The 18482-nt window shown below is 37.1% G+C and overlaps 1 protein-coding gene across 3 annotated transcripts in view; it reads left to right on the top strand.

Annotated features, from left to right (window-relative positions):
- The window catches only part of LOC123562337 (uncharacterized), a 157233-nt gene that overhangs the window by 69911 nt on the left and 68840 nt on the right, over positions 1 to 18482 (top strand). For all 3 annotated transcript variants that reach the window (XR_008369927.1, XM_053537137.1, XM_053537136.1), the window contains exons 61-76: positions 131 to 265; positions 497 to 682; positions 1044 to 1181; positions 3389 to 3577; positions 4058 to 4189; positions 5859 to 6188; positions 7144 to 7335; positions 8219 to 8350; positions 8871 to 9059; positions 9683 to 9814; positions 10546 to 10731; positions 11287 to 11418; positions 11744 to 11929; positions 13706 to 13846; positions 14182 to 14376; positions 14816 to 14953. Coding sequence is in view for 2 of the 3 variants with exons in the window: in XM_053537137.1 (XP_053393112.1) it covers positions 131 to 265; positions 497 to 682; positions 1044 to 1181; positions 3389 to 3577; positions 4058 to 4189; positions 5859 to 6188; positions 7144 to 7335; positions 8219 to 8350; positions 8871 to 9059; positions 9683 to 9814; positions 10546 to 10731; positions 11287 to 11418; positions 11744 to 11929; positions 13706 to 13846; positions 14182 to 14376; positions 14816 to 14953 (2733 nt within the window). In the remaining variant the exon portion in view is untranslated. The remainder of the gene's footprint in view (positions 1 to 130; positions 266 to 496; positions 683 to 1043; positions 1182 to 3388; positions 3578 to 4057; positions 4190 to 5858; positions 6189 to 7143; positions 7336 to 8218; positions 8351 to 8870; positions 9060 to 9682; positions 9815 to 10545; positions 10732 to 11286; positions 11419 to 11743; positions 11930 to 13705; positions 13847 to 14181; positions 14377 to 14815; positions 14954 to 18482) is intronic.

The raw sequence follows: 18482 nt of genomic DNA, 5'->3' as shown, positions 1-18482 counted from the left end.
AGCTTGTTGTGTTTCTTAACAGAACAGAACTTTGTTTTTTTCTTTAATGTACAATATGGGGACAAATAAAGGGGCAGTTGGAAATGTAGTGCTCAGTTCTGTAGGTATTTACCCAATTTTATTTCCACAGGCAACACCTTTCGGTCAGATCCGCTATGATATTATTGGAGATGACAATGCACTGACCTTGTTCAGTATTGATGAAATCAATGGAAGAATAAATGTTGTTGGTGATCTGTCTGCAGCTGGCTCTGAACTTTTCAATGTAAGTAACTTGTTTATGAATTCTTAGATATTTGTATTTGATTCAGTACATTCAAATACTTATTCTAAAACTTCTTTGCTGTATAGATCTAACTGTATTTGACATTCAGTGAGACTTGTTGGGAAATAGGTCAGACACTTCTACCAATTAGTTTACCAAGTAGAATTAAGTATATTGGTTTTGTGGCCACTGAGTGAACGATTTTGATAAAAACAGACTGTTTGTTTTCAGATTCGTGTACAAGCACGTGATCTTGGTGCACCTGCCAGATATGGCTATACAGTTTGTCAAGTCAGCGTGCGCCAGAACTTCCAGGCTCCATTCTTCGTGAACAATTCGTACACTGCTACTATAGCTGAAACATTTTTCCTTGGCGACACTATCTTGACTACTACAGCCAGAGACAATGATCCATTGGTAATGTTTTTGTAGGCTTTATTCCCGATAAAAATATTTGCTTATTTTGTGATTTTAAAAGCTATTGCAGACAATAGAAACAGTTCTATAGTCGGATTGACAGTATTACATTCTCTACAGATTCAATCGGGTTATCATGCAAATTGTACCTAGGTAAAGCATTTGCTTATGGTTTAGACTTTCATCTTCAGTAAAGATGGGACTAATTTTATTTAAGACATGCTCTAAAAGCCAAAAATTATTTTTCAAAGGTTTTCACATTTAAAAATTTGTTAGCCTTGTACAGGTTAATATTTATCAGTGTTTTGCAATATAATTATAGGATGATATGGTTTTGAACATTTTGAAACTTGTGTTGTAGGCTCCACACAATACAGTGCGTTATCAACTAACACGAGATCCAGAGGATTTGGAATGCTTCAATATCAACCAAGTTACAGGAGAACTTTCTCTACGCAGATCACTGCTGTATTCTCCGTGTACAGCATCTGTTTTCTTTGTAAGTATCAGTCACATTACAAGAGAACTTTCTCTACGCAGGTCACTGCTGTATTCTCCGTGTACAGCATCTGTTTTCTTTGTAAGTATCAGTCACATTACAGAAGAACTTTCTCTCCGCAGGTCACTGCTGTATTCTCCGTGTACAGCATCTGTTTTCTTTGTAAGTATCGATCACATTACAGAAGAACTTTCTCTCCGCAGGTCACTGCTGTATTCTCCGTGTACAGCATCTGTTTTCTTTGTAAGTATCGATCACGTTACAGAAGAACTTTCTCTCCGCAGGTCACTGCTGTATTCACTGTGTACAGCATCTGTTTTCTTTGTAAGTATCAGTCACATTACAGAAGAACTTTCTCTCCGCAGGTCACTGCTGTATTCTCCGTGTACAGCATCTGTTTTCTTTGTAAGTATCGATCACGTTACAGAAGAACTTTCTCTCCGCAGGTCACTGCTGTATTCTCCGTGTACAGCATCTGTTTTCTTTGTAAGTATCGATCACGTTACAGAAGAACTTTCTCTCCGCAGGTCACTGCTGTATTCACTGTGTACAGCATCTGTTTTCTTTGTAAGTATCAGTCACATTACAGAAGAACTTTCTCTCCGCAGGTCACTGCTGTATTCTCCGTGTACAGCATCTGTTTTCTTTGTAAGTATCGATCACGTTACAGAAGAACTTTCTCTCCGCAGGTCACTGCTGTATTCTCCGTGTACAGCATCTGTTTTCTTTGTAAGTATCGATCACGTTACAGAAGAACTTTCTCGCCGCAGGTCACTGCTGTATTCTCCGTGTACAGCATCTGTTTTCTTTGTAAGTATCGATCACGTTACAGAAGAACTTTCTCTCCGCAGGTCACTGCTGTATTCTCCGTGTACAGCATCTGTTTTCTTTGTAAGTATCGATCACGTTACAGAAGAACTTTCTCTACGCAGGTCACTGCTGTATTCTCCGTGTACAGCATCTGTTTTCTTTGTAAGTATCGATCACGTTACAGGAGAACTTTCTCTCCGCAGGTCACTGCTGTATTCTCCGTGTACAGCATCTGCTTTCTTTGTAAGTATCGATCACGTTACAGGAGAACTTTGTCTCCGCAGGTCACTGCTGTATTCTCCGTGTACAGCATCTGCTTTCTTTGTAAGTAGCGATCACGTTACAGGAGAACTTTCTCTCCGCAGGTCACTGCTGTATTCTCCGTGTACAGCATCTGCTTTCTTTGTAAGTAGCGATCACGTTACAGGAGAACTTTCTCTACGCAGGTCACTGCTGTATTCTCCGTGTACAGCATCTGCTTTCTTTGTAAGTAGCGATCACGTTACAGGAGAACTTTCTCTACGCAGGTCACTGCTGTATTCTCCGTGTACAGCATCTGCTTTCTTTGTAAGTAGCGATCACGTTACAGGAGAACTTTCTCTACGCAGGTCACTGCTGTATTCTCCGTGTACAGCATCTGCTTTCTTTGTAAGTAGCGATCACGTTACAGGAGAACTTTCCCGTAAGTATTTAATTGAGCTGACCTTACAGCATGGAACTTTTTATATAGGTATTACCCAGCAGTAGGTATTATATAGGTATTACCCAGCAGTAGGTATTATATAGGTATTACCCAGCAATTACTGAACCACTTTACAGTTTTGTTTACAGCTGAGCTAAATCATTGCAGAAAGCTTCTAAATATGTATGGTTGGTTGTGAGTTCAGTCTACAGATGGTAGATATCATTTGCCTAAAAATATCTTTTGTCTGTGCAATCTTAACCCTTACCATGCTGAGCACGATTGCTTCTGCCTTTGTGACCAGTGTAGATCATGATCAGCCTGCACATCCGTGCAGTCTGATCATGATCTGCTCTGTTTGCCATTCTGTTAGTATATTTTTGGTAAGCACCCCTTTTAACAGTTAATGGTACTGTCCAAATTGAAAGATGGACAAGTTCGTTATAGAAATTTAGCATGTTAAGGGTTAAGCTGTAAATTGTCGTAACTTGTGCTTATCAATAATTGAATTCCACATGTTACTTAAAGAGTGTGTAGATGCAAATTCATGACAGTAAGATCAGGAATTAGTGGGCAGGCCTCCCAATTGAAATGTACTTCACAGTTCATCTATTTACAGGATAAATGATTTGGTTTAATTAAAAGCATAAATTAAATGTTTAGAAAAAAGAAATAGAATATAAATAGCAATTATAACTTGTTTCTATGTTTCCAGATGCGAGCACAAACCTATGATCTCGGTACACCGCAGCTTACTGGAGCAGAAGTGAACATCACAGTGTTCGTGATTAAAAACGATAACCCACCATTCTTTATTAATGCACCATATTTCCGGTCTCTGGATGAAGATACTGTTAATGGAGAGTTGGTCTATGACGCAAGTGCCAATGATGCAGACACACGAGTAAGTTCATGAAATTAAGTTGAATATACATCCTAAATTCATTCCAAGGTGTTTACTTAGAAATAAACCACAAATTCCATGAAATGTGTTGACTTTTGTGTAAAATATTGTCAGCTCGGATATAAATTAAAAGTACTTGTAGTGTGTAAGCTGGTATAAAGTGAATGGATATAAATAATGGAGTCCATGTATGCAGCATTAATAGCTGAAGTTCAGGGTTACCCATGCCTGAAATAGTGCTTTCAGGGTTACCCATGCCTGAAATGGTGCTTTCAGGGTTACCCATGCCTGAAATAGTGCTTTCTGTACATATCTAGTGTCTTCCCATACTGCTGAAGTAGGAAAGTCACATAGGAACTACATTGTGTTGTTTGGTAAAACAAATAAAAACAGCTTTAGTTCAAATATTGCTTCTTACATTCTTTGAAACTGCTTAAAGAGTAAACTTCTGAACTAAAATTGTAACTTAAAATTTTGCAGGCACCATTCAACACACTAACCTACTCCATTATTGGTGATGATACTTCTCCAAGCTTCTTTTCAATTGACTCTGCATCAGGGGAGGTCACTCTAGCAAGCAGAGTGGACTTTGACACAGAAACTCAGTATAAGGTAGGTTTCAAGTTTGCGTATAAAACAAGACTGTTTTTCAAATTAGCATTTTCAGGTCTCTTTTGTATTAATATGATCAAGTTATTTGAGCCGCACCATGAGAAAACCAACAAAGTGCATTTGTGACCGTGCATCCGCGCAGTCTGGTCAGGATCCATGCTGTTTGCTTTCAAAGCCTATTGCAATTAGAGAAACCGTTAGCGAATAGCAAGGATCCAGACCAGCCTGCGTGATTAAATAATATGTTTAGACGTTAAACACATTGCCTTGGCCTTATATACCATGTCACTGTTAGTTTGTAACAGATGCTTGTTATTTCTAAGTTTTACATGCAAACCATGTAAAATTACCATGATCATGGAAATATAAAAGAATACAGTTACCGGTATTTTGTGTTGTGTCTTTAAAATAAATGTCTCTGTATACAGATCTAGGATGATAACTTTACACTTAAATATCAGTGGTATAGATCGCTATTTGAGCTGTGCCATGAGAAAACCAACATAGTGGGTTTGTGACCATCAGTCTGGTCAGGATCCATGCTGTTCGCTATTAGTTTCTCTAATTCCATTAGGCCTTGAAAGCGAACAGCATGGATCCTGACCAGACTGCGTGGATGTGCAGGCTGGTCTGGATCCATGCTGGTCGCAAACCCACTATGTTGGTTTTCTCATGGCGGGGCTCATTTATATTCACAACAGATACCAACAATATAACCATAAAAGTAGGGATGGCTTAAAGGGACTGACCTCTACAACAAAAAAAGAAAGTTTTAAGATAACAAGAAATATTGCTCTATTTCTTTAGAAGGCTTTGAAACTTAGTTACTGACAGATTATATGTTATGGAAACACATGCGAATTAGTTATGTTTTGGGTGTAAGAATCAAACTTTAGCTCAACTATTCAAAGAATAGTCTAGCTATTCTACTCACCCTGGCATCGGCATGGGCGTCGGCGTCACACTTTGGTTAAAGTTTTTTGCATGCAAGAACATATGGTTATCATTTAAAGGCATATAGCTTTGAAACTTGTTTTTTCATTTTCTAGGTCAATTGCCAACCTCACTAGGTCAAGTTCCATAACTCTGACATGTATTTTGGCCAAATTATGCCCCCTTTTGGACTTAGAAAATCCTGGTTAAAGTTTTGCGTGCAAGTACATATAGCTACTACTTTAAGGCATATAGCTTTGAAACTTGTTTTTTCTTTTTCTACGTCAATTACCAACCTCACTGGGTCAAGTCCCATAACTCTAACTTGTAGTTTGGATAAATTATGCCCCCTTTTTAACTTAGAAAATCCTGGTTAAAGTTTTACATGCAAGTTATTATCTCCAAAACTAATGCAGATATTGAATTGGAACTTCACATGTGTCTTCGGGGTTATAAAACTAGGTGATAGCATCAAATCCCATAACTCTGACATGCATTTTGGCCAAATTATGCCCCCTTTTGGACTTAAAAGTTCCGGTTATGTTTTGCATGCAAGTTACTTTCTCCAAAACTAATGCAGATACTGGATTGAAACTCTATAGATATTTTAACATTTAGGGTAATATTCATGCTTCTGGGACAATAAATCGAATAGTCGAGCATTGACTGTTTAATGGACAGCTCTTGTTTAAAGATTGTGTAAATTTAACATTATACATTAATTGTTGCATTTTAGGTGAGACTGCAAGTAAATGATGGTGGCAGTCCATCCCGTTACAACACAGCCATGCTTACAGTCACTGTGAACAGAAACTTGTTTGCACCTGCATTCAATCCAGTGGAATACAATGTGACCATATATGAGGATCAGGTTCTGGGAGAGGAAATTGAACGTGTTTTCGCAACTGATCAGGATGTCCGAAGTCCTCATAACGTCGTCCGATATGAAGCACAAGGATCGTTCTCAGGAAATGCTCTTACATACTTTGATGTTCGTGAAACAGATGGTGTTGTCTATGTTAGAAGGTCGCTTAGAGAAGATAACTTCCAGCAGACATCTTTCACAGTAAGTATCGCCAGTTGAAATATTCTTTAGCAATTAAGGTTTTAATTATCAGTTTTGATCTTTTCTTTAAAGGCATTTCTTAGATTGATTTTTTTTCTATGGACAGGACTTCTTAAATATTTGCTCCATAAATTTTAGTGATGATCATTTGGATATGCCACCATGCTTAACCCTTACCCTGCTAAATTTTTTTAATGAACTTGTCCATCTTTCAATTTGGACAGTACCATTAAATGTTAAAAGGGGTGCATACCAAAAAAGATACTGACTGAATAGCGAACAGTGCAGATCATGATCAGACTGCATGGATGTGCAGGCTGATCAGGATCTACACTGGTCGCAAAGGCAGAAACAATCGTGTCCAGCATGGTAAGGGTTAATTCAAAGGTTTAGACAGAATAAATGAATGACGAGTTTTAAATCAAATACAAGAATCAAGAGCTGATGAAAGTATGAGCTAAACTTCATGACTAATTAAATTTATTGACAAATTTTCTTAATTTTTTCACTTCAGTAAATGTCAGACTTCTTAACTGATACAAATAATTATATAAATTTGAAAATTCACACAAAATACTTTAAAAAAAAATTTATTTCTGAGAAAATGTCTCATATGATATACTAAAAATGTAAAAAAGAATTGCACATATTTTGTCATAACTTTTTCAAGAGACAACTTTTTGTCTTTGTTTTACTGTATAAGTGACTAATATACAGAACATAAGGAAAACATAAAACTCATGGGTATCCATGCTTTTCTCTGAGTTTTTGAGTTCTATTTAGTAACATTGCTCAGTTTCAGACAAGATCAAATATACATGTATCAAGATTTTTTTCTTTTGCCTATTTCTGGTAGCCTGTATTGTTGAATATGATTTCCTTTGCATTTATTAATGATATAGTTATTAACTATTACTGTAACTCATCAATGTAATTATAAATTTTCACATTCCAGCTGTTTGTGCGTGCTTACGACCTTGGTGTGCCATCACGTGACGGCACGAACCAGGCAACTGTGAGGATCACAGTCCTTAGAAACACCAACTGCCCAATATTCAGCAACTTGCCAGCTGAAATTACAATACCACAGTCTCAAAGCACCAATGTCAGGATATTTAATGTCTCTGCTTTTGACAATGATGCTGCTGTAAGTACATTGTAGATAAAACACTAGGTTTTCAGTCAGACATAGCTTTAAAGCAGTCATATGAGCGTCCATGAGAACCACATAGGGGTATGACAGCAGGATCCAGACACATGCGCATCGCGCAGTCTGGTCAGGCTCCATGTTTCGCTTAAAGCTTTGGATGGAGAAACTGTTAGCGAACAGCATGGATCCTGACCAGACTGCGCGGATGCGCAGGCTGGTCTGGATCCATGCTGGTCGCAAACCCACTATGTTGGTTTTCTCATGGCGTGGCTCATATATCTTTATTTTTCAACAAGCCTAATTTGCTTTTTTTCAGTCAATTATCATTACTTTTTAATAAGCCAAACTCCCCTTTTTTTATGAAAACATGTCTTTGATTTTCAACAAGCAATTTGTCTTATTCTCAGTCAAACAGATGATCCTGGTGTGTTCTTGAGTAAATGAGCCGTGCCATGGGAAAACCAACATAGTGGGTGTGCGACCAGCATGGATCCAGACCAGCCTGCGCATCCGCGCAGTCTGGTCAGGCTCCATGCTGTTCGCTTTTAAAGCCTATTGGAATTGGAGAAACTGTTAGCGAACAGCATGGATCCTGACCAGACTGCGCGGATGCGCAGGCTGGTCTGGATCCATGCTGGTCGCACACCCACTATGTTGGTTTTCTCATGGCACGGCTCAAATTATTTAAAGCAATTTGTCAGTAAATTATATATTAGCTTTCATTAATAAATCTTTCAACAACTTTACATGCAGTTTGAAATAATCTTACCATTTTGATGGAGACAATAATTCACTTTCAACATTTCTATACATTGGAGCCATGAAGTGTTGTAAAATTGTTATATTTTACAGTTTGGTAATATATAAAATACTTCTGCAGGGTCGGTTCAGTGCATTGACCTACAGTTTAGTTGGTGATGACAATGCCCCTGTATTGTTTAGGATAGACCAGAATGGATTTGTGTTTGTAACAACAACCGGACTGATAGCTGATAATGATGCCCTCTACAGGGTGAGTCTCTCGTAACATATACATGTTTTCTTAGTTTTCTTTATATCTTTACGGCCAAGTAACATTTTAAACAAACCTCAAGATTATAACATTTTCTTGGGCCATGTCTCAAGCAAAGTAATTTGATTGGTCAATAAGAATTATGTCTCAATTTTCGACCAATGAAAGTGTTTGGTTCCAAGATGAAGTGTGATATTTTGTACAGTTGTGAGACCTTGCCATCAGGAGAACTGCAAGGTTGCACAGTCAGACCTTAGGTTACTAGCTAGGCCACTGTTAGAATGTGACAAGTATATAGTAATAGTCCAATTGTCCAGGAAAGCTAATTTTTACTTGAGTTCAACAAAAAGTTGAAATACAGGTTCAACAGTTGACATATATAATCTTGACACTGGAATTGACCCAAAATTGCTTTTATTAATAGTCTGTGACTCATTGTGAAATTATCTACTTGACTGAAATGAAAAAAAAGTTCACTTTTGTACAATCGTTTTAACATTTCTGATTTTATATAATTTAGCTTCGTGTACGAGCAAGTGATGGTGGATTTATACCCTGTGTAAGGGATGAAGTGTTGACAGTCTATGTTGAGCGAAACCAGTTTCCACCTGTCTGGTTCCCCAGTGCCTTGTACCAAACTACAATACTTGAGACCCACAATGTTGGCACACCAGTGTACACGGTGCAAGCTTCAGACAATGACAATCAGGTATGTTATTCAACCTAATGTATTTGGATATCATTATATTGTTTAACCTTTACCCTGCTAAATTTCTAAAATGGACTGGTCTATCATTCAATTTGGGCAACACCATTTATTATTTGAAGGGGTGTTCATTAAAAATTTATTTATTGAATAGCGAACAGTGCAAACCAAGATCAGCAGGCTGATCTTGGTCCGCACTGGTTGCAAAGGCAAAAACACCTGCGGCCAGCAGGCTAAAGGTTAACAAAAGATTTTATGGTGACTGCCTAATTGCCAATTTTTGAAGGGACATGAATGCTTGACAGAATTTATTTTCAAAAATCCATTTATTTCTGTGGTTTAACACAAACTTTTCAATTTGTTCGAAAGTTCTAAAAAGAAAATTTATGTGAAGCACTATTTGTTAAGTGTTAGAATTGTAAATACTTTTCATTAAAGTTAAGTTTTAGTTCAGATTTCATTTATGTCTTATTTATTTCAATTTTAACAGATCTATTACATTAAGGTCTGTATAAGGGTTTTTTAAGTTATTAAAGTTTTTATATTTATTTACTTGCAGTTTGTGTGAAGGTGTTACACTGAATTAGTGTATAATTGTAACTTACAGATGTTTTGTTTAATTACAGGCACCTTACAATGTTGTCGGCTATTACATTGTTTCTGGATCTCTAAACAGTGACCTATTCTATGCCGACCCAACAACTGGACAGATCTACCTCAGAACCAATATTATTGGCACATCAGTTAACCAATACAATGTAAGTATCCAAAAACTGTTTAAATTTGCCCACTGCAGTATATATTAAAATTGTTTGAAATTCTGATTTAATGATTATGCCACTTTATGACAGATAGTGTTACCATGTAAATGGCATATATTTCATGGCTATTTTAGGTGTTAAATTCTAACAAAGATATGAAAAAAATAATGGATTATACTATGTCCATAGTTTTTGAAAGCGATGCATAAATTATAGCAGTTGTATTCAGTTTGCTTAAATATTAATAGGCTAAATCCAATTTGAAAACGTATTTTGATGGTCTGTAATTTAACACAAGAAAGTAAGAATATTCCAACGAGGGAGTAGCCCGACTGAATGATTCAGTGTGGCTTGCTATTTATTTAGAGTGTTTGAATTGATTAAAAGACACTTCTGTGATACATTTACTTGATTTTAATGTTTTATATGTAAAATAATAGGTCAAATATGAAAGCACTCATTTCTTTGTCTCCGCAGGTAGGTTGATGTGACCATGTGTTACCATTATCTTGTATTATAAAAAAACTTAGCATGTGTGATTATAATAATAATTTTGAATGGTAATAAACTTGTATTTTTAGAATAATATCAGGATGTACTATAATAAGAATAATACTGAAAAGTAATAAATGTGTTTTATTTTTAGAATAAAGAATATAATGTATTATTACAAGATTTACACTCAGTAATAAACGGATATTATTTTTGCAATGATATTTCAATTTCAGGTATCTCTGATAGCTCGCGATGGTGGATCACCATCAAAATCTGCCACTGCTCTGTTGATCGTAAACATCTTGAGGAACCAGGCTCCACCAGTTTTCCAGAATGAGCCGTACTCAAGGACTATTGACCGTAACCAGGGAACAAACACAAACATTTTGACTGTAACGGCTACTGATGCAGATATTCAGGTAAGAGTTTAAATCATAAAGGTCAGGCCACCGGGTTTTATGTTATTTTTTCCCATTTATTTAAGGAAACATCTTATTTTTTTACTTTAACTCTTATTTATGTAAACACATGTTTTTATGTGAATTTTAAAATATGATATTGCTCTGCCATTAAAACTGTTTAAACTCTTAGATGCTCTGTCAGTATATGTATACATAAGAAATAATTTGTTCCTTCTGAACAAACATTTTCATTCTCTGTTAACTTCTGGCTGAATTTTAAAAATTTTAGAGTGAAATCGCTCTGGTCATTCTACTCTTTAACACAAAGGAAGTATATAAATTCATTAACCTTTATCCTGCTATAATGGACTGGTCCATCTTTCAATTTGGGCAGTACCATTTATTATTTGAAGGGATGTTTACTGAAAATTTACCGACTGAATAGCAAACAGTGTAGATCTTGGTCTGCACTGGTTGCAAAGGCAGAACCACTTGCTGGCAGCAGGCTAAAGGTTAATGCTAGATTTTAGAAAGGTATCATATTGATATATTAGTGAATGTTGGTATTTTCAGGCTCCGTACAACACATTGCAGTATGATATAATTGGAGATGGTGCAGCCCCCACATATTTCACCATAGATTCAGGCTCTGGTAGAATATTTCTGCAGTCTTCTATTTCTGGAGATGCTACTGACACATACTACGTAAGACTACACGTTTTTTTTATACAGGCGAATTGCCAGAACGTAACCAACTACTATGTTTATTTTCATTTTTTATAACCATCTATCCCCTTCCCCAGACCTCAACCCCCAAGCCCACATTTCACCACCTGTCCAGTTTTTTTGATTTGTTTAAAGAGATGGCAGTTTTATAGTTATATCCATTCAAAAAACAATCCAAGTCACATACATGACAAAACTATGCAAAATCTTACTGAATATTACCTTTTTGTAATGAACTATAAGTGCATACTTTTGTCTGAAAGTGTTGTCAAGTAAATGTATGAATACAGTTTCCAATTTGCAGGTACGTGTAAGAGTGCAGGACGGTGGTAACCCACGTTTGTCAGATATTACAGTGGTGATCATTTCAGTGAACCGTAATCTATTCCCACCGGTGTTTGTACCACAGCAGTACAGTGAGACTATCCTGGATACACAGGCTGTTGGTCTGCCAATCTTATTCATCACGGCAACTGACCGGGATACTACAGTATGTTGTTTTTCGCACTTTCTGAGAATGATTCAATAATTTGTGAGTTTTCTATTTGCATAGACATTTGATTATCTAATATACTAGTACACTTTATGCAGTACTACCCTCATTACTACATTTTCAGAAAAGCTAAATGAGCCGTGCCATGAGAAAACCAGCGTAGTGCGTTTGCAACCAGCAAGGATCCAGACCAGCCTGCGCATCTGCGCAATCTGGTCAGGATCCATACTGTTCGCTTTCAAAGCCTATTGCAGTTAGAGAAACTTGACCAGACTGCGCAGATGCGCACTATGTTGGTTTTCTCATGGCGTGGCTCAAATCATGAATTTCACATCTGTTCCAGAATTGTTTTTATGCCCCCAAAGGGAGGCATATAGTTTTTGAACCGTCTGTCGGTCTGTCAGTCTGTCAGTCTGTCGGTCTGTCGGTCTGTCAGTCTGTCGGTCTGTCGGTCTGTCCGCAATTTTCGTGTCCGGTCCATATCTTTGTCATCGATGGATGGATTTTCAAATAACTTGGCATGAATGTGTACCACAGTAAGACGACGTGCAGTGCGCAAGAGTCAGGTCCGTAGCTCAAAGGTCAAGGTCACACTTAGACGTTAAAGGATAGTGCATTGATGGGCGTGTCCGGTCCATATCTTTGTCATCGATGGATGGATTTTCAAATAACTTGGCATGAATGTGACCCACAGTAAGACGACGTGCAGTGCACAAGACCTAGGTCCGTAGCTCAAAGGTCAAGGTCACACTTAGATGTTAAAGGATAGTGCATTGATGGGCGTGTCCGGTCCATATCTTTGTCATCGATGGATGGATTTTCAAATAACTTGGCATGAATGTGTACCACAGTAAGACGATGTGCAATGCGCAAGACCCAGGTCCGTAGCTCAAAGGTCAAGGTCACACTTAGACGTTAAAGGATAGTGCATTGATGGGCGTGTCCGGTCCATATCTTTGTCATCGATGGATGGATTTTCAAATAACTTGGCATGAATGTGTACCACAGTAAGACGACGTGTCACACGCAAGACCCAGGTCCGTAGCTCAAAGGTCAAGGTCACACTTAGACGTTAAAGATCATTTTTCATGATAGTGCATTGATGGGCATGTCCGGTCCATATCTTTGTCATTCATGCATGGATTTTAAAATAACTATGCATGAATGTGTGACACAGTAAGACGATGTGTCGCGCGCAAGACCCAGCTCCGTAGGTCAAAGGTCCTAAACTTTAACATCGGCCATAACTATTCATTCAAAGTGCCATCGGGGGCATGTGTCATCCTACGGAGACAGCTCTTGTTCTTTTATACTAAAGCAACTACAAGGTAGTTAACCTCAAGGGAAACAAATCTAAAGCCATTTAAGATGTTGAAAAGTTTAATTTTGTAACTGTAGAAAAAAACTTATTGCTGTATTAAGTTTTGAAAAAATATTGTAAGTTCAAAATGTCTTGAAAGGAGCAGATTGTCTTGGATACTTTCGAAATTAAGAACCAAGTATTTTACAAAGCTTTGTACAAATATCTGTTTCTGGTTTACACTTTTATTGTTTCTAAATATTGGATAAACATTTTATGTCAAACTGTGTGTAAATGTTAATATAATTTCTTATCAAAACTTTTGAAAACGTATATTCGGACTACTTCCCATACAAAACTTTATCTTTCCTTTATACCATTTGAAATCCATGAAAGTGTAATGATAAACTTTTGAAAGTGACTGTTTTTTGTTTATTGTTTTACCTTGCCTAAGCTAGAGTATTATATTTCAGTCGCCACACAATGTTGTGCGTTACGAGTTGCGTGGAGACAGTAACGATCTGGACTACTTTATGGTTGATGATGTAACAGGAGCTGTCATGCTGCGCCGGTCTGTGTACTCCGTGGACACTAACATCAACCAAAACTTTGCCGTAAGTCATAAAATCTGGGTTGTCTTTTAATCATAGAAGGTTTTGAAAAGACAGCTGTCTTAAAATGACCGATCTTGTCGTGTGGGATGTTTATATAACTTATTTAATGGCCTTGACATTTCATTAGAACAACATCTTGGGTAAAAGAATAGGGTCTTTATTTCTTAATGATCAATTCGTCATTTTGATTTTTTGGCATAATCTTTTTAGTAGGAAAATGCAAGTAATGACAAAAATCATGGAGTTTTATATTATTAGTTTAGATACTTGTAACTTGTTTGGTTTTATGTTCAAGGAAATGCCACAAATGTCAATTATGTTTGTTTGTTTTTCAGTTCCAAGGATATGCCTATGATTTGGGTACACCAAATTCCCTTGACACATCCATACTTGCAGATATTTTTATCCAAGTTACACGAAACAACTTCCCTCCTCAGTTCATCAACACACCATATACAACACAGATTCAAGAGACTCACCCAGCTCTGACGTCCGTCTTTAAAACCACAGCTGTTGATCAGGATACTGTGGTAATTAGTTTATATCAATTTACTTCATTGTGTGATGTCAGGTCTTGAAACTGAATGAATCTTATAAGCTGGTACTGGTGTCAATGAAGAGGTGCTACTATGAGGTTTTTAGGATTCAAACCCATGACACGAAACCCTGTAACCACTGCTTCCCTTGGAGGGTAGTGTGAACCTGGTTTTAACTCGTCAACGTACCTGATATATATGTCAAAAATATTCTTTTCTTTGCAAAATTGGTTGAAAAACCAGTGCTTGCTACATCAAAATAGATGAAAAATATTGATGAAAAAATTTTGAAACATTACTTCTTAGAGAATATTCGTACTTTGATAAAATTCTTTGTTATCTTTGTTAAAAAGAAATTTAAGTTCCTGTTACATTTACAACAAATCATTACTCTCTATTCTTCTCACTTTTTTGTATAAATATTTTGTTGCAGTCTCCATTTAATGTGGTACGTTATGACATGATCGGAGATGACTCCACCTCATCATACTTCTTTGTCAATGAAACAACCGGTTTAATAAGCCTTAGAGCAAATACTAACCTGGAGAGTGACACTACTACACTGTTTGTGGTAAGTACCTGTGATTATTATATGATCTGGTATTAAAGTCAACCCTGGATGTGAATTTTATGCCCTTTAAATACTTATTTAATTTTTCAAAATAACATTTGAAAGTTTATTTATATTAAAGTTGTTAAAATTAACTTGGATAATATGAAATAAGGCACTGCCTCAATCGGGAATCGATCAGACTTCAACTCATCCCTTTAACATTTAAAAAAAAACTGTCTACTAGGGTGTTTAACAACAAGCAAACTGTTGAGAAGCACAATGACAGACTTAAGGTGATCACAACAGCTCACACTGTGCTCAGGTGAGCTAAAAATCATACAAACTGAAAAGTTACTAGATTGCAACTCACTGTTAACAAGACTTAACAGACAGGCACACATTAACAATCTATTTGCACCACGGCAGGTTAAGAGCTCAGTCTAGGGAGACATATTAGCCTTCTTGTTGCAAGGCTTGGTTTTTTCTATTTGTGTTAATTGTAATTCTGAAATTACTCCTAAAACAAATCCTAATTTTGTTTTTATATACACATCAAAAAGACTAGCATTACACTTTATTTATTGAATAAACTGTTCACATGTTTAAGTTTTATCTGTATACACATTTATTATGATCACAGATCACACAACTTGTTTTATCCATACATGAAATATAGCTGAACTGTGAATAACAACATTTAATAACAGTACTGGATGCTTTTGTCAGGCTTTGAAATAAGTATTGTCAAAATAAGAAAATGTGACTTGCTGTAATCTGTATTCTAAAATGTACAATTTTCTCTTACAACAAGAACAAATAAACAAGAGGGGCCATGATGGCCCTGTATCGCTCACCTGACATATTGACATAAAGATCATCAAGATCAACATTCTGACCAAGTTACATTAAGATATGTCATAAATGTAGCCTCTAACGAGTTAACTAGCTTTTCCTTTGATTTGACTGGTGACCTAGTTTTTGACCCCACATGACCCTCCATCAAGACATTTTGATGAAGTTTCATGAAGATGCAGTCATAAATGTGGCCTCTGGAGTGTTAACGAGCTTTTCCTTTGATTTGACCTAGTGACCTAATTTTTAATCCCACCTGAACTAGATTTAACTTGGCCTATAGATCATCAAAATTAAAATTCTGACAAAGTTTCATTAAGATTAAGATATGGTCATAAATTTGGCTTCTAGAGTGTAAACTAGCTTTTCCTTTGATTTGACCTAGTGACCTAGTTTTTGACCCTACATAACCCAGATTCAAACTGGACCTTGAGATCATAAAGATTAACATTCTGACCAAGTTTCATGAAGATATAGCCTTAAATGTGACCTCTACGGTGTTAACAAGCTTTTCCTTTGATTTGACTTGGTGACCTAGTTTTTGATCCAAGATAACCCAATATCAAATGTGTCCAAGGTTTTATTGAGGGTAACATTCTGACCAAGTTTCATAAAGATTAGGTCAAAATTGTGACCTCTAGAGTGTTAACAGTCAAACTGTTGACGACGGACGGACACAGGGCGATCACAAAAGCTCACCTTGAGCACTTTGTGCTCAGGTGAGCTAAACGCTAGAGTTGTCACAGGAGTGACGAATTATACCTTACAATATGGCCTTATCACAGAACTAAGCCAATATCAAAGCAGCATTTTCTTGAGCTATGACCTAATGACCTCAAATTCAATCTCTATAGTTTCATGATCCTCCGCCAAAGTGTTCTCAAGTTGTTGTATGGAAAAGGTTTAAATGTTCAGGGTCATCCTGACCTTTGGAACTCTAAATCAATACAGGTAATCTCCTGGTCAAGACCAACCTTGTACTAAATTTTGTGTTTCTCATCCCAAGCATCCTGAAGTCATTGTCCAACAAGAGCGCCGCAATGCGGGGCAATATACGCCCAAAGGCTTACATCATAGGATTGGAGCAAAATTTTAAGAACTTGACTGTTGTAGCCCCAAAGGACTGGAACAACAAAAGGAAAACTTCAAAAAACAAATCTAAGTCCACAAAAAAAAAAATCAAAGTCTACAAAAAAATCCTTATCAGGTATAGGTATGTAAAATACACCTTAAAATTGGAGGTACCATCCATGTTGTAACCACAGAAAAGTGGTCTTGGTTTTTCCCTACGGCCAATAATAAAAAAGTTTCAAAATAAGCTATTATAGTAACATAAAAGGGAAGTAATTCAAAAAAAAATTATTGTAAGTACAAAAAAGAGATCTGCCAAATAAAAACAAGACCACTGCACTGCAGAGCAATATACACAAAGCAAAGTCATATATGACCTTTGACCCTTAAGTGTGACCTTGACCTTGAAGCGAGTCATCTGGAACTGCGCTCTGCACATCGTTACAATGTGGTGAACATTTCTGCCAAGTTTCTTTGAAATCCTTCCAGCAGTTCAAGAGTTACAGAGCGGACACGAAACAACTGATATGACTTTTGACCCCTAAGTGTGACCTTGACCTTGAAGCAAGTCATCCGGAACATGCGCTCTGCACGTCGTCTTGGTGTGGTGAACATTTGTGTCAAGTTTCTTGAAATCCTTCAATGGGTTCAAGAGTTACAGAGCGGACACGAAACAAACTGATATGACCTTTGACTCCTAAGTGTGACCTTGACCTTGAAGTGAGACATCCAAAACATGCGGTCTGCACATCGTCTCGGTGTGGTGAACATTTGTGTAAAGTTTACTTGAAATCCTTCAAGGGGTTCAAGAGTTACAGAGCGGACACGAAATTGCTAACGGACAGACGGACACCAGCGTCATAACATAATACGTCCCTTCGGGCGTATAAAAACCGTTTTAAAGAACCATTATTTATTTTGTTGAACTTAACATCACACCGACACAGGATAGGTCATATGGCGACTTTAGTTTTAATGGTGGAGGAAGACCCCATGTGCCCCTCCGTGCATCATTTTAAAGAACCGGGTGACCCTTGACCTGTGACCTACTGACCTCAACATCAATAGGGGTCACCTGCTGGTCATAATCAACCTCCCTAACAATTTTCATGATCATAGGCTCAAGCATTCTCAAGTTATAATCTGAAAAACATTTCACTGTTTTGCCTTATTGTGACCTTGACCTACTCATCTCAAAATAAAACTTGACCTGCATTTCATGATGTGACACCATTGTACCAAACTTTACACCTAGGCTCAAGGTCTTCAATTATCATTCGGAACGGCTCAACTGGTTCAAGGTCACTGTGACCTTGACCTTGATCTATTGACCTCAAATTCAAACAACCTGTATTTTATCATGTTACACCTGTGTTACAAAAGCTATGATCCCAGGCCAAAGCGTTTGCAAGTTATCTTGACCTTTGACCTACTGACCCCAAAGTCGAACTTGACCTGTAACTATGTACCAAAAAATATTTAAAGCGGTCAAGCTTTTCATGAGTTATCACCTGGAAGCCATGAAAACCTACTGACTGAAAGACAAACAAGCTTACTACATTGGGGAATAACAGAACATTCTCTTTAAAATCTCGTGAAAAATACGAGAACTAGATACCCACGG

The sequence above is a fragment of the Mercenaria mercenaria genome, chromosome 2, assembly GCF_021730395.1.
Source record: "Mercenaria mercenaria strain notata chromosome 2, MADL_Memer_1, whole genome shotgun sequence".
NCBI classification, from domain to species: domain Eukaryota; kingdom Metazoa; phylum Mollusca; class Bivalvia; order Venerida; family Veneridae; genus Mercenaria; species Mercenaria mercenaria.
Note: the sequence above shows the minus strand (reverse complement) of the source record. Positions and strands in the feature narration are given on the sequence as shown.